General features: G+C 37.5%; 1 protein-coding gene across 1 annotated transcript in view; it reads right to left on the bottom strand.

Annotated features, from left to right (window-relative positions):
• Positions 1–16,024, bottom strand: part of cpm (carboxypeptidase M) — a 42,630-nt gene that overhangs the window by 25,938 nt on the left and 668 nt on the right. The window contains exons 2-3 of the mRNA XM_079868390.1: positions 15,496–15,697; positions 4,960–5,057 (exon numbers count right to left, since the gene is read on the bottom strand). Of these exons, the coding sequence (XP_079724516.1) occupies positions 4,960–5,057; positions 15,496–15,661 (264 nt within the window). The 5' untranslated portion in view covers positions 15,662–15,697. The remainder of the gene's footprint in view (positions 1–4,959; positions 5,058–15,495; positions 15,698–16,024) is intronic.

Here is a 16,024-nt window from a genome sequence, read left to right as displayed (position 1 = left end):
AGAATTTTTACTTTACAAATTACAGACATGGCCGGTTCGCACTGGATTAAGATCACAGACAACCTCCACAATTATTACAAATGACTAGAGGTCACCAGGTAATACTAATCCAGTGCGAATAGGGCTTTAGTCTACTAATATAGTGTGCTTAAAGTTGTAAATGAAAACCAGTGAGCACCTTTTTATGTACGCCACTATGCTGATAACTACCACAAATAGTTTAAATAACCTGTCTTACTGGTTAACATGCAAATCATAAACCCAGCGAACCAAAAAAAAAAAAAAAAAAAAACTTTTACATGACTTCACAGGTTATTTCCCGGTAGTGACATCAATGTATAACCACTTCCCCTTCGCCAGCAAGAGATGAGAACACATTTTCAAAAATGTCTTTGGTCGAGGAAGAGTCAGAGTGTATGATATATTTTTACCTTTCAGTGAAACACTAACTCTGGTTGGATGCACCTAAGGATGCTTTCCTGTTACATATTACACTTCAATGCACTTCAAAAAACTGAAAGAACGCCGGTTAAGGTGTTTACATGACCGGAAAAGTCAGGGCAAATATCGATCTGTGTATTCTTAAGCCGCTTACGCCAATAAAGGAAAACAGTTTAAAACGCTTACGACACGCATTTAGGGATGCACCGAAATTTCGGCCGCCTGCCGCTCAGCTCAGGTTTCACTCTCGGTTTCGGCCCAAAATTTTTATTTCGGTACATCCTTAAATGCATAGTCAGTAAGCAATCAACCAGCACATTCTAGAACACCTTACCAACAGCATAGCAACACAGCAAGAACGTCACCAACAACTGCCTACATTCAAAAGGACTTCTGGTTCAAGAATCTACTTGCAGCACAAACTGCCACAGACTTTTACAAAGGATTGCAGTTCTTGAAACAAAGTTACTCGCGGGACCACCAAACCAGACGGAACACACAACAGAGCTTCGTCATGGACGTCCTCAGCATACAGCCGGTGAGTCCCATGAATCTAGTGCTCCTCGACAGGCCATACTGAGTGTAGAGAAACAAGCCGATCAACACACTAATCGATGGCACAAACAGGGAGCGAGACCCAAAGGCACTCGAGACAGATTGTCACGAGCATCACATATTGCCGCAGTAGCATCCTCTACCCCAGATACGGCTCTGACAAGGATTGCAAACACTAGTTTCCTACCACCGCCTATACATCTTGAGAACAGATTTGAAGTATTAATGAATGTAGATGAGGAATCTCCAAACAAGATGAATGTGATCAAACACATTAGTTTGTTTGGGTGGAGGCCATCCTGTTGAAACTGAATATAACCCAACAGATCACTCAGATCATTAGGATCACATCAACAAGAAATACCAAGGGTTCACTCTAAGCATGGCGAGTCCGCTTTTAGCTATTATGCCAGCCACAGCTGGAACCAGCTTCCAGAGGAGATCAGACGTGCTCCTACAGTAGTCACATTCAAATCCAGACTCAAAACACTTCTGTTTAGCTGTGCATTTACTGAATGAGCACTGTGCTACTGTTCGTCTGACTGTTTATTTTTTTATTCTAAACTGTTTTAATTATTCTTATTTCTTTTGATTATTTTAATTTCTTTTATGTAAAGCACTTTGAAATACCATTGTGTATGTAATGTGCTATATAAATAAACTAGCCTTGCCAATGTGCAACCACCTAGCAGCCAATCATGAAACATGAGCTGAACAAATTCATCCAAATCGTTTGTAAAACTATTTGCCTTTAATGCACTGAGTAAATCGTCTCCTGAATGCATAAAGAATCATTTCCCAATAAAAACAAACTGAGAAACGTACAACCTTTCTTGATGTTGCTAAAGCTATGCTCTTTAATTGAGCTTCATGAACAAACAAGCAATTGTTGCAATAGATTCAACACAGATTAATTCTGTTTGTCTGATAAATGATGCCCGAAGTAATGCAATTATTTACGTTCAATCTGAGTAATGCATTAATGTAATGCATAATTCCCCTCTCTTCTCCTCTTTCATCCCTCCGTAATCCATACTAGCCCTGTCTTTGTTTACAGTCTGTACACTCTCTTTAGCTAGATGTTTAAAAGAGACTTTTTGCCATTCAGGTTTATACAAAAGGATCATGTTCTGTCTTATGGGGTCATTAAGAGACTCGGACCATCATAGGAGCACTTTAGTGGTGTATCAAAGTTCTGGCACACCTCTTTTCATGAGATGACTCATGGATGCTGATCGTTAATGCTTACGTGACTAATTTGAGTAATGTTTACACGTTTACAGTTTTATGAAATGCACCTCCCTTCCTTGCATTTGCGTGATTTGAAAAGGTCAGACAGGATGCGGTCTCATTAGGTGGCACCGCGGTGCCAGACAAGTAAAGCTTTGACTGGCTAAATTTAAAAGGTAACTTGACAAGGGTACAGTAGCTACTGATATGTGAAATCTTTTGAAGCTGAATTGTGTTATTTTTATATTACAAAAACAATTACTTAAAGAAAACGACTACAAAATGACACAGAATACTGCAGTATGTAAAATGATGATGTTCTAAGATGATCACAGATGTTCACAGTGTTTTTTAATGTGTTGCTATTGCATTCTAGGTGGTTGCTTATTTGACTAAAGTCTAAGTCAAATCAAAAGGCAAAAGATCCCAAAGGAACATGGACTTTGGCTGGATTTAACCGATCAGAAAGATTCGTCGCTTGCCGTTGGGGAAGGAGTTGAAAACGGAGCCGTCAATTCAGAAACTCTCTGCTTCCCTTAGTGACGTTCAGATTGATGAAGTATGCAAAGTGGATTTGATGAAATGTGTCAAATACAAGACATTTTTATGCAGCAACAGTAGCATTTCATTCAGTACTTTATGTACAGCGCACATATGTGCAAGAACTTAATTTGAATTCTAATTCCAAAGTTATTTAAATACCAATAAAGCAATATAAGATTACATGATTTTTTACGGTTTTAAAAACTTGGATTAGTGGAACTAAAGGTGTCAGAACAAACACGAAACACACGTGATTGCTGTCATCATTAAACATCAGAGCTTGTGCAGCCGTTCTGGAGAAACCGTGCAGAATGAGCCAGCCGACTGCTCTGGAATCGCTTTCGTAGTATTTTAAAGGCATACGTCGCAGTCACATGGTGTCAGCGCAGTCTCAAGTCAGAGTTTCTAACTAGAATGCACATTGGTTGAGCACCAATTTAACCTTTAAATCGCTTGAGTGAAAACAAACCATAAAAGAGATGTGAATGAGGATTTGCGGAGAAAACGAGAGATTCTTACTGCATTCCAGTAAATTATTTATGGGATATGCCCATTAAATCGGGAGAGTAGACCACAATACTGCAGCATCTGTTGTCCTTTTCACATCCATAGAAAAATAAACTAATCTGGGAGAACAGAACACAGCGAACTGAAATTAGCCCTTATCACAAGTATTCTTATGATACCAATGTCACATTAAAATTTCAAGATTGACATTATTTTCCTGATGGATAAAAATAGAGCATGATGGAAAATGTATGCTTATTCAGTCAAACTGATGGATAAGGATTAACTGAAGTGCAACCCTATTTGGAATGAGTTGTTTCAGTCTTTTTGATTTGAAGGTCCCCAAACCAGAAGTGCCACCCATAATTTTAAAATGCAGTAGGATAGTCATCCCTGCAAATTAAAACTGGGATAGAGTCAATTTTTGGTAACACTTTAGTTTAGGGTCCAATTCCCACTATTAACTAGTTGCTTATTAGCATATCACTAGGATATTGGCTGTTTATTAGTACTTATAAAACAAATATTAATGCCTTATTCTGCATGACCATATTCTACATCCCATATTCCTACCCAATACCTAAACTTAACTACCTCAATAACTATTAATAAGCAGTAATTAGGATTTTATTGAGGCAAAAGTCATAAGCAGCATTTCCACCGAAATTACCCGGGACAATTTGTCCTAGGAACTTTTTTCCACCAGACCTGTTGCTTTTTGCGTTTCCACCACGGTCTAAAGTACCGTGAAGATTAAGCAAATTAGTCCGATGACGTAGGACTGCACGCACCGCAACAGATTTGTAAAAATGGTGGTTGAAATTAAATGCGGCATGAACTCAACCAATCAGCATGTTTGGCATCCAAGTCCCACCCCCGAAAGTTCCTGAACTTTGAAAAAGTACTACCTCGCAAGCAGGGACTTTCAGGGGGGGGGGGGATGGGCATTTTTACCCAGACCTTCACTTAGACCCTGATTCCTGTAGTCGAAACACACCGAGTCCCGCCCCCAAGTTACTAGTTCCTGGGGAAAGTTCCTGGAAATGCGGCTATAGTTAATATTTAGTTAAGTGTGAGAATTGTACCCTAATCTAAAGTGAGACCCTTTTTCCCCCAAAAAAAATTCTCTCCTAAAGCTTTTACAGCCCATTCCTCCAATAGTAATTCCACAGTTTTCTTCAGCAAATTTGGTTTAGTCTTCTCACAAAGACAGGAAGTACTGAATTCACAATAGTTCTGAGTGGGTGTGCAGGCGGAGCACATTGGTGAAAAGATCCCCCCTATACAGCCCACCTTGTATTTTATTTTTTTTATTTTTTTCCCAGTGAGGGTCACAGTCCACTGCTCCTCACTGGCGTCCCGGCCGGTTCCTCGGACTGTAATGCTTTTGTGCGCAGACCGCTTTTCCCACACACCCCTTACCAAATACGCCCCTTCAGACCAGCGCTGGCCCCTTCTCGCCCAAACAACAAAAAAGAAGAAGAAAAAAAACTAAACAAACGAAGAGCTGGATCTATTTAAAGAAGCCTCCAATTCCTAATTTAGCCTGATCTAAAGAAAACAGATATGCCAGACTGGGTTCTTTAGAAGCGGATCAGTAATACTGACCTGCTTACAATGCAAGACCTGGTGAAAATATAACCATGTCCTGTACTAAATAACAAAGGAACACGACTGCATTACCTCGTTTCCGTGCATGTTTCCCACGTATTTGAATTCCGGGATGCCCGTTCTGTGTTCTCTCGGATGTTGACCCAGTATTAAGACCCAGAGTTCTCTTCCTAGAAAGACAAAATGTAAATGTTAATCGACTGCAAACAAATGTTTCAATTAGTGAATCAGTGCATTTGCAACTGAATTAAGTAGTGTGGATCTTGTGCCGGTCACATGATTAATGTCTCACTGTTTTCAGGGTTAACCAGATACTCAAATAATGTTTTTGCACAGTTTGGGCAGGCACCTGGCAACCCAATCCCGTGTAATCTCACGTCTAGCTCTTATTCACTCTATTTGTGTGTCTCGGTCTCTGTCTCTCAGAGGACTACTGAATATGGAGATCTCACATTCACTGAGCAAGTTAAAGCATGCTTGCTTCAGAACAAACTAAAAAGAAATACATCTTCAAGATGAGCTTGAAAAGAGAAACAGTCATCCAAACCAAGATTACTGTAATATTACAGTTTACTAAAACTTTTGTATTTTAATATATTTTCAAATGAAATGTATTCCTGTGATGGCAAAGCTGAACTTACATCCTGCAATTGAGATGTAAGATGCCCGTAGCTAATTCAATTCAATTCACATTTACTTGTATAGCGCATTTCACAATGCATATCGTTTTAAAGCAGAGGTGACTGTGTCTAAGTTATGCATCTCAGAAATGTACATAACAAGTCACGCAGTTAGCTAACATCATGTATTAATTTAAAGCAGTGAGCTCATTAAGTAATTATAACAAGTTGTGAACATAACGTTTACCGTATATAGCAAATTTAGCATTGGTGCATGCTAAGCTAAACTGTTTTAGCCTACGATAGGTTGCACTTTATTTTACAGTACATGACCTTATGTGTTCCCAGTTATTGCAATTACTATAATAAGTATGTACATGGGGAACAGGACTGTAAAATAAAGTGCTACCAAAATGTTAAACGACTAGCATTGGCCTAATTTTAAGGGATGCAAACAACTCAACCAGAGCCATTTATAACATACTAGGCATATTAAGAATGAATGTGTGCATATTGTGAATGAATTTAATGAATTTGGTTACAATTTCCTGACAGCGTTTCAGTAAATTCACTTGTAATGCATAGACAGACCTACACCACAACAGGTAAAACGTGTGGCTTTGACAAGTGTGTTGATAGGTTGTGGTTGGGACAGTCACTTAGTCTTTTTTTAATATTAAAAAATAAAATCCAAATATTATCTCTTTTTGACAAGAAACCGCTGTAACCTTTGCAGTACAGCATAGTCATTCCAAAAAACAAATGCAACTCTTCACGGCCATGTGTTTACTGTTATTCACTGAAACAGACGAAAGTGAAAATACATGATTTTAAAGCTATTGATATCCAATTTTTGCCCTCCAGACATCTTAAAATGCATAAATGTATACCCCCATCCACACATCCTACCATTTTTTGTGTGTGTGGAACTTACACACCAGTCTACCTGTGAGAACATTTTTAATTGTGCACCTTTACAAAGATCATGGGGGCCATCCGGGACATCCCCAGGCACCAAAGGTAGAGGTACTATTGTGGCCTCCAAACTAATCTGTGGTGTGTGTGGTCCATGTAAAGCTCTCTGAGGTGTGGACCTTGAGATACTTGAAGCCTTTCACTCTCACTAGGGTGCCTCTCTCCAAGTCCACAATAGTTTCTTTAGTTACTTTTAGAAAGAGTGTCAGGTTCTCTACCTCCAACAGATTAGCAACTTTTACACTAATTACTGGATTAACTTTTCTGGTAAAGGCATCTTTTTTTTCACCACCAAAATGCTGTTGAATGCACAATTTATACAGTTGTTCATGATGTCACACAGTCCATGAACTGTACATGTAAGTCTAAGGCACCATTCACACAGAACGCATTTATTCCATTCAAATGTGCTACTTTTCTATTGTTTTTCTATGTAAACTCGCACTAGATGGATGTGTATAACCGTTGCGTTCGCACCTTGCGTCTTTTGCAGCACCTCGCGAATGATACATCATTCTAAAAAAGTTCAAATCAGTTGAACTTTTTTAAAAAGCATCTCGAGATCTTGCATTTTTTCCCCATTCCACTGCCCGCGTCTTGCGTTTTTCAAAGCAAAAACGTGTTCTGTGTGAACGAGCCCTAATTGCGTCAAACTCTGTGACTGGGTCAAACTCAGTGAAAGCAGACTTCTTACAGTACAACAGAGCATCGCAACCTTAAACATGCTCCAACGTGCATGCCTAATAGTATGGCTTTGTTCACACATACCATCGATTGAGAACTTTAACAGCTTGGTTTGGCATTGTCAGCCCTGATTTGATGACATTTTGACAGCGAGTCTTGTTCACAGTTTCACACAAAACCTCCAAACAGAGAAAAAAATATATAATTATTCACATTTACAGCCAAGTCTCCATGTCATCGGAAAAGTCAATGGACTTCTGGTCCAATACGCATCAATATACTGTAATAATATCAGCCCAGCTATTAAAGCACCTGGACTTTTATTCCCAAAGCAAAAAAAGAGTAGGAGTGATCTCTGATGTGTTTTTTTGTTGTTGTGAGATTTAAATTTGACTCAAAGAAATTTCACCCCAGTTATTTTCTAATTGCAAGCTAAAGATCGTACTGTGAACAAACCACCGGTCGTGGGTTTTATTTTTAAAAAAGAAAATGTTTTGACCACATAATGTTTAATGAGTATAGCTGGACCTTCCAGTGAAAATGACAGATGATGTATGCAGGACTTCATTTAATCAATCATGTAATCTGCTTTAACCTTGCCTCTGTAAACTCACATTTATCTGCCTCCACTTTTGAGTGCAACGTCCACATCTGAAAATTCAATCAACAACTGATGCATAGAACCAAGTTAAATGTGTACAGCAAGGTTATTATAGTTTTGCATTTTTAAATTAGTTTTTATTTTAATATCATTTTCAAATTTCCTATAAATTTCAGTTTAGTTTTAGTTAGTTTCATTAATGGTTTTGTTAGTTTTAGTTTAGTTTTTATTTTGTGAACACATATCTATTTAGTTTTTATACATTTAGTTTCAGTTTTAGTAATTATAGTTTAGCAGAGTTAACAGAACACTTCCAGTTAAAGACATTTAATTTCAGCAAAGTTTAATGTTTGCAGTTTACATTTAAATCTTGTAAAAACCTCTTAATAATAAAAATAAAATAATTGTTTGAGGATGAACAAAGAACCAAACAAATGCAACTAAAAAGTAAAAATTATATAATAATATTAAAAAATGAAATCTTGTTAAACGTGGTGTATAAGAAAAGAAAAAGATATGCGTATGATTATTATGATTATTATTTAAGTTTATTTCTATGATTAATCCTTTCAAACATTATTCTTGTATTGATCCATTTATGCGTTTTGTTTAAAATCATATACTCATAGTTATACACATATTCAAATGTTCTCTTCAGACCAGACATTTAGTATACTTCTACTCGGACAAATATACGTCTATTTCTGGGCTATAGACATGCTATTTGTTTTTTCCGTTTTCTGCTCAGTGTGGTATCTTGTCTAATATGTGTGGTATAGACCTATCTTGTTTAGGCTAGTTTCACATGAGATGGTTATCTTATACCTGGAATTAAGGTACAGCTGTATTTGTATGAGGTGGAAATACTTATTTGGGCCTTTCTGCTTCTTAGGGCTGGTTCACACAGAAAGCGGTTTTGCTTTGAAAAACGGAAAAAAGACACGGGCACAGTGGGGAAAAAGGTCTCGATACGCGTCTTCTAAAAGTTTAACTTATTTTAACTTGAGTGCTGCGTTTTTAGAGCGTCGTGTCATGCACGTGATGCTGCAGAAGACGCGAGACTCAAGCGCAACGGTCATAGGCTAATTATTAGTAACTATTTGATTATTTCAGTAACTGTTGTTAGTTTAGTTTAGTTTTAGTTTTTCATTAATGTTGAAATTTCTATTTTATTTCAGTTTACGAAAATGTTTTTTGACCAATAGTTTTAGTCTTAGCTTCAGTTTTCGTTTACAAAAATAACCTTGGTGTACAGCATGACTATATTAGATGGTGAAAGATTAAAATATCACCACAATCTGCCTTTACATAGAGATCATTAGTGTAGTACAGTGGAAAGTCTATCAGTTGCAGTTGCTGGTTTTTTTATTATTATGGTTTTTAATTTTCTAATGTGGCGCTACACTCACATGCAGTTGTTCCATCGTTATCAAAGTTTATTATTTGCATGTGTTTTAAAACCTTGCCAGTTCAAACTTCTGATATACAGTTTTCTGAGTGCACATGCCTGAAGCGCATTAGTTCCCTATTTAAAAATTACTGTTTAGTAACAAATGAACCAGTCTTAAAAAACAATGTAAAGAATCATTGTAAGGTATATTTTTGCCATAATGGCCACCTCTAGAACCAAGTAATTTTTTTCTTTTTCAATAATCTGTTACACTCGGATGTAGTTACATTAAGAAAACATCTGTCGCTACTTCCAATTCATTGCAACTTCAACAATGGTTACAAAGAGTCAACCTCCCCATTACACAAATCACAAGAGCCGATACATGCCACTTCCTCCATTAACAAAGTTGTTTTTGCATTTCCTACAAGAACTGAAATCCAATTACTGCTGTTTATCACACAAGACAAAATGATGTACAGAATTATGAATGCTTAAAGGATTTCTGTAGTGTAATCTTGATTAAGCCAACAATGTTGCCAAATGACAACTGGCATTTGTCTGGATTGATAATCACCCTACAAGCGCTTTAGCTAATTAGGCCCAACTAATCAAGCATAAGAAACATAATATTACATCAGAGATAATCATAGTCAGCCTCCAGCCCCGTTCTTACCCTGGTGGGCAACTGTAACACTGATTAGGCCGAGACAGGGCGGTCAACAAACAAGGACTGTCTTCCAGGCTAAGCAGCTGGTGTCCTAGATTACCTCTAGTCAGCTCGGGTCTCTTATTTCCTGGCCTTAAATAGGCGACACAGTGGGATTAGGACAAGGGGTTAGCTTGACAGGGCAAGAGCGCACAATGGCTTCACAATGTCCTTGAGGTCTGAAGTGATTGGAGAAATGGGCTTTACAATCAGCCAGTAACAAAGGTTTCCAAGAGATGAAAGAGATGAGAACAACTTCATTAGGGGTTGCTTTCTTGAAGTGTGACTCCATCAGCTAAATGAAATGGTATGGTACCGCAGTGTCCTTGGATTAGCTTTGGGCACTACCTACATTAGCAAAAAGAGATCTTTAACGGGGGAAGCAGAGGTTTACTTGAGGTTTTAATCAACTAAAGTGGGCCCAGGAGTCAGCCTTGGGGCACTCCTCTTGTCTAGAGATGAAGTAAACGAGATTTGGTCTGAAGGATACGGAGGACCACCCTTGTAGAAACAGAGGTTGAGAGAATGTCTACAGCATGATATTAGCATCTAAATCAGATGGAGAAAACAGAAGGAGAGAAAGAGAGAGAGAGGGAGGGAGAGAGAGTTGGCAGCGGATGTGTTCTACTCAATGATGTTTTTGTGCTGAGCCAAAAAGAGCAACCTGATCCATGAACCAAATCAACTTAAAATGTCACGGACTAGCAGCACCTTCACCAAAAGATAAGCCAATGTCTCCATCACTCACCGTAACCGTGAGCTAGGCGGCCAGAGTAACAATACAAACTTACTTTATTAAAAGGAAAAACAGGGTACAAATGGCAGGGAGTGGTTATATCACTCAGTTTCCCAACTTTTATGTCTTATGGTATGCAATGAAATTTCACCCCATTTATTTTTTTTTAAATCTCATAGGCAGCACACTCGATTTCTACAATGATAATAATTCGAAATGTTTGAGCAACAAATCAGCATATTAGAATAATATTAGTAATGGCTGCTGCATTTTTTTTCTTCTTTTTTTTCCTGTTTTTACTCTATTTTTTATCAAATAAATACATCTTTGGTAAGCATGACTTTTCAAAAACAGTAACTTGCAGACAGTGTTGCCAGATTGGGCGGGTTCCCGCCCAATTGGGCGGTTTTGAATTTGATTGTGCGGGTAAAAAAGGGTTTGGGCGTGTGGACAAAATTTGGGCTGGTTTGGGGTCAGTTCGGCGGTTTTCAAACATCTACATTTTAAAGTCTAATTGGTTAAAAAACCAAACTAAAGTGTGCATGTAGTCCATAAAATCAGTCATCATGACATTACTGTACACACGCCCATGCAGAGTCAGCTTAGTGTTGACATCACCGACGAGCACGCACTTTTAGCCAATCAGCGATCCACAGGCAGATGTGATTGAGCGCGATAAGTTGTAGCTGTATATTCAAGTGATCGCTAATGCCAAAGTGATATAGCCTACTAAACAGTAAGTTGTATCTACACAGTAAAGAGTGAGATAGTGAGCAGCTCTAAAAACGTACACCTGGTGGGAGATATCGATGGTGAATATAACTCTGAGGAGAGCACAGTTGAATGACTTGAAATTAAATTAAATATGGGACGTGAAATATGTCCATGGTCATGTGCACACTAGCCTAACCTTACCAGACATCGGCAACTTTTACACCGTCCAGACTGCACAATACTCGACCCTGACAGCTGCTGAAAAAGGTTTGATTCAACGATGAATGAGTTTGACTGCTAAATTCTGCGTTATGTTCTGCAATGTGTACTTCCGAGGGTTAAAGTCATCGGTTCATTTCTTGATTGCCGTTTTGACAGTGTCCATCTGGACATTTTAGTCATATTGGCTAATTCTCCTTAATTATTGCCCTGTTTTGATCTGTTTTCCTGGAATTTTATTTTATTTTTTATTTTATTTTATCATTGTTATTTTGTTTTAAGTAGATACAAATTGTGCTTATCAACCTTAATGACATGGTAATGAAATTATATCATATTATTTTGGCAGTAAAATTTTGGGCGGTTTTTCTTGCAGTGGGCGGGTTTTGGTGAGCTTTTGGGCTGGAAATCACCGTCCCAATCTGGCAACACTGCTTGCAGACCCCAAACGTTTGAATGGTAATGCTATTATTATTATTTTTTTCCATCAGCCTAATATTTTTTATATTCTAAAAGTGGTAAAGTTGTATGCTTTAAACAGAGCGAAATCATCTGGTTGGGAATCACTGTCATACAGGACCAGGGTGAGAGCAACACTAAAATAAGAAAAAGCCTAAACCTTTAGCATGGAATCTTAAGAGTGCCGGACAATCATTTTGTTTCATTGTAAAAACTACTGTCTTGTCTGTCACCCAAATGCAAATCAAAGGTCAGCTTTATTTGTTATACCAACCTCTCAGCACAGGAGCTGCATTGTGCTTCTGTGCGGGCAAGTGTTTACCGCCTCTGTTTAACACTGTCAGATTGACCGTCTGTGGAAAAACAGCAAATCTTTAGCTGCACTGATTTCCCTTTCAAATAACAAATGGGATGAGCAAACTATCCTTTCAAACATCCCCAGACAAAACAGCCTGCTTCAAAACGTTCTTTCAGTATGACCGTATAGGCATAGAGAAAGACCTTTGAAGCATGGCACTGAAGCTATCCAGGATCCTTTTGTTGGGGTAATAGAGTAAAACTGGCTGGTCTTTCCAAGCACCTGAGTAGAACCATGGGAAACTAGTGTTCAAGCGAGTTGTGATTTTGCCGCTGATATGAACCGCTTTGCTACACTTAAACTGTTTGGGTATTTGGCGCTTAGAAACTACAAGACGTGAAGTTCGGTCAGAGGCCAAGATCCTTATCAAATGTTGTGTTTAAGTCACTAAATTAACAAAACAGTTTATCTGATGTGGAAGAGAGATTAAACCAATTTTAACATTATTAAAATACAAGTAGACTATAACAATCTAAAACCTAAGATGATTCAATCTTTCAAGGATTGAAAGCATTGTGGTTTCAATATGCATGAATCACTAGTAGGGCTTCACTCATAGTAAGTAATAATGTGTTTTAATAACTATGATCAACATGTAGTGGGACTGAAATGGCTGATGGGATTGTATCCGACACCTTTACACAGGACGTTTCAAGGGGAACCAGTACTTTTAGGTACTGTATTTGAGCAAAGCAGCACATTCAGAGAGATACTAATGTGAATTTCCCAGTTACACCAGACAGTGAAAGATACTCAATAAATATTGCTAGAAAAGTTTCCTTAATAAGTGACCCCAAATAATATTTGGACATTTAAGCAACACTTGTAATATATGAATGTCATTGCATTAGATAATTAATATAATCCCCTCATAAGCAAACAAATCCTGCTAGAGTATTTCTCAGGACTAAAGTTAACCACATTAATTAATGCAATGTTGAAAACAGATTTAAAAAGTACCAAATATTTTTGAGGCCGCTGTTTATGTAAACATGAAATAACTGTCAGTAAACAATTTGCAATTTGCATCTGCTTATGAATACCAGTCATATGAGCATTTTGCTAATTAAAATAAATAAAAATTTTAATTTAAGGAATATCAAATGAGTAAGAGTTCTATTGATTCGGCCATAGACACGAAGGCACAGTTAATATTCAGACTACGACTGCGAGTAATATTGCTTTTTTACAATCCTTAAAAAAATAGTTCCTAACAAAGAGTGCAATGAAAAGCACCTGAATGAATCGGGATTCGTTTGCGCAAAACTAATCAACTAAAACCTGTCGCCACCTACTGGCGTGAGGTTGTAACCTACAGTCGCCGAATTTCCGTGCCTCTAAAGGGAGATGGTCCTCATTGCAGAACACAAAATCCAGGGGGAGGAGTTGGATCCAGATCCAACTCCTCCCACCTTACATATACCTAAACCTACCCATCTCCACCCCCTGATCACTAATCCCACCCCTAAACCTACCAATCTCCACCCCTTATATCTGGATCCAACTCCGCCCCCTGGATCTCGTGTACTGCAGTGAGGTGCTACTGTCTAAAGGGGCGTCACACTATGCCTTTCGTTTCATAATTCCATTTACCTCCATTCCTACGCATGCGAATGCAAGAAAAAACACGCTAGCTCATGCGAAGAAGTTTCGCATTTTGGTAAACTTTGACTTGCAAATTACACTACGAAGTGTGACCTCTTCTTAGTTGAATATGCAAAATTTAAAGCAGCAGGTTTGCATTGCATTTAATTGTTTTATGCTGAATTTATGTTTTTTTAAAAAGGCGATACAGAGTCTGATGTCATATCTTATTCAGTGCCGTATCAGAATAAAACGCGCGGACCTACATATTTTTTTTTAATGGTTTTAGGCTACATGCAGAATGATCTCATTCATTTTTGGAGTTGTCCTCATTCAGCTTGTTTTTGGTAATATTTCTGTCCATTTATTAAGGATCACATCTTGCCCAACTATTAACTATGTTTTGAAAAAAAAAAATGATTTGGTTATTTCACTTATCCCATGTTTTGTCTTATAAGTAATATTATTTAATTAATCTGCATCATCTATTATCGATGCAATAAATATTAAATTTATTTACACAAATGTAAATGTGGGGGGAAATTAATGTTTTTACTTTTAAAGGCAGTTCGACAATAACTTCATCAATATAAATGAATAAAATATCTGCTAAAAAGGTTATCCTAAAACTGTGGTTGGAACCAACTACCCCAGCTATGTCCCTTTGGATGTCCTATTTGCTGGACATTGCTCTTTTGGAATGCACCACAGCTAAACTGCACGGCGCCACCAGAGGGACAATACAATTTTGGTTGGACCTTATTAAGATTTTAGCAAACATTTTGAAATCTCGAGACCTTCTATATATTGTTTTGGTCACAATTTTATTTTGTTTTCATATTATTTATTTATTTTTATTTAATCTTATGATTGTGGGCGGATCTTGGGCTTTGTTGTAAACAGTTACACACATAAATTTTTTAATAAACCAAGAATAACCTATATATATATATATATATATATATATTATGTTATTTATTTATTTTTTATGTTTATTTTTCTATCTTATTTATTTATTATTATTTTTTTCATTTTATTATTACTATTTTAATAATTTTATCCTAATGTACATCCTGGTTATATTTGTAAATCTAAATCTTAAAAAAAAAAAAAAAAAAAAAAAAAAGGCATGCCAAAAGTTTGTCCTGACCACAGCAAAATAAACCGACTGGCATTCCCTGTCTCGATCCCGCAAACAGACAATGCAAATAGTGAAAAATCCCAGTGCTGAGGGACTGTATATCAGGCCAATCAAATTAGATGACTGTTTTATGCATACATACATAGATACATACATGTATGGCTCACTGTACTGCTGCTGCTGCTGTTTGTAGACTCATAATAATATTTGTTGCACAATAAGCTCTCTAATGATCGGCCAGGCAATAAGTTTGAACCTGTTGCATGCATCTGTTAAAATTAACATGCCCTCAAACTGTACAACACCGTGTGCTCTTCTGCAGGAACACATACGGACAGAGAGGAATTTAACTCACAGAAGACAAACATAGGAAACTATTGTCATGATTGTGTTAAACGCTGCACCACAGCTGTTTTACCTTCAACAGACTGTCCGATGCTGTGTAGATGTGTGATCTCAGGATACGTCCTGTTGACGTCTTTCAAGTACTGCTCCATTTCCACGCTGTTATGATAGCGAAAATCCAGACCATGAATGGATGACAGCCAGGACCATAAGTACAGGCAGAGCGTGAAGACGAACATCCTTTGAGCCAGCACAATAGAAAAGTGCGAGAGCCTCTTCCAGAAAGACAAAAATAGAGACAACAATGATGTGATGTGCCCTTATTATCCCATTGTCTGTCAAACATGGATACCACATATTTTTAAAAGTCTGTAGGTTTAGAAAGATAAATATAGCATTCATTCAATATAATCTATCGGCCAATGTAAATGCAGTAAATTCATTACTATAGCATTAATATCATACTTATATCACATACCATAGTACCACCACAGTACTGTTTGTAAGGACATTTATTCATTGCATGATGCACAGATAGATAGATAGATAGATAGATAGATAGATAGATAGATAGATAGATAGATAGATAGATATTGACAGAC

This window comes from Squalius cephalus, assembly GCF_949319135.1.
Source record: "Squalius cephalus genome assembly, chromosome: 4".
In the NCBI taxonomy this organism is placed as follows: domain Eukaryota; kingdom Metazoa; phylum Chordata; class Actinopteri; order Cypriniformes; family Leuciscidae; genus Squalius; species Squalius cephalus.
The sequence above is the reverse complement of the archived record's forward strand: the minus strand, read 5'-3'. Positions and strand labels throughout refer to the sequence as shown.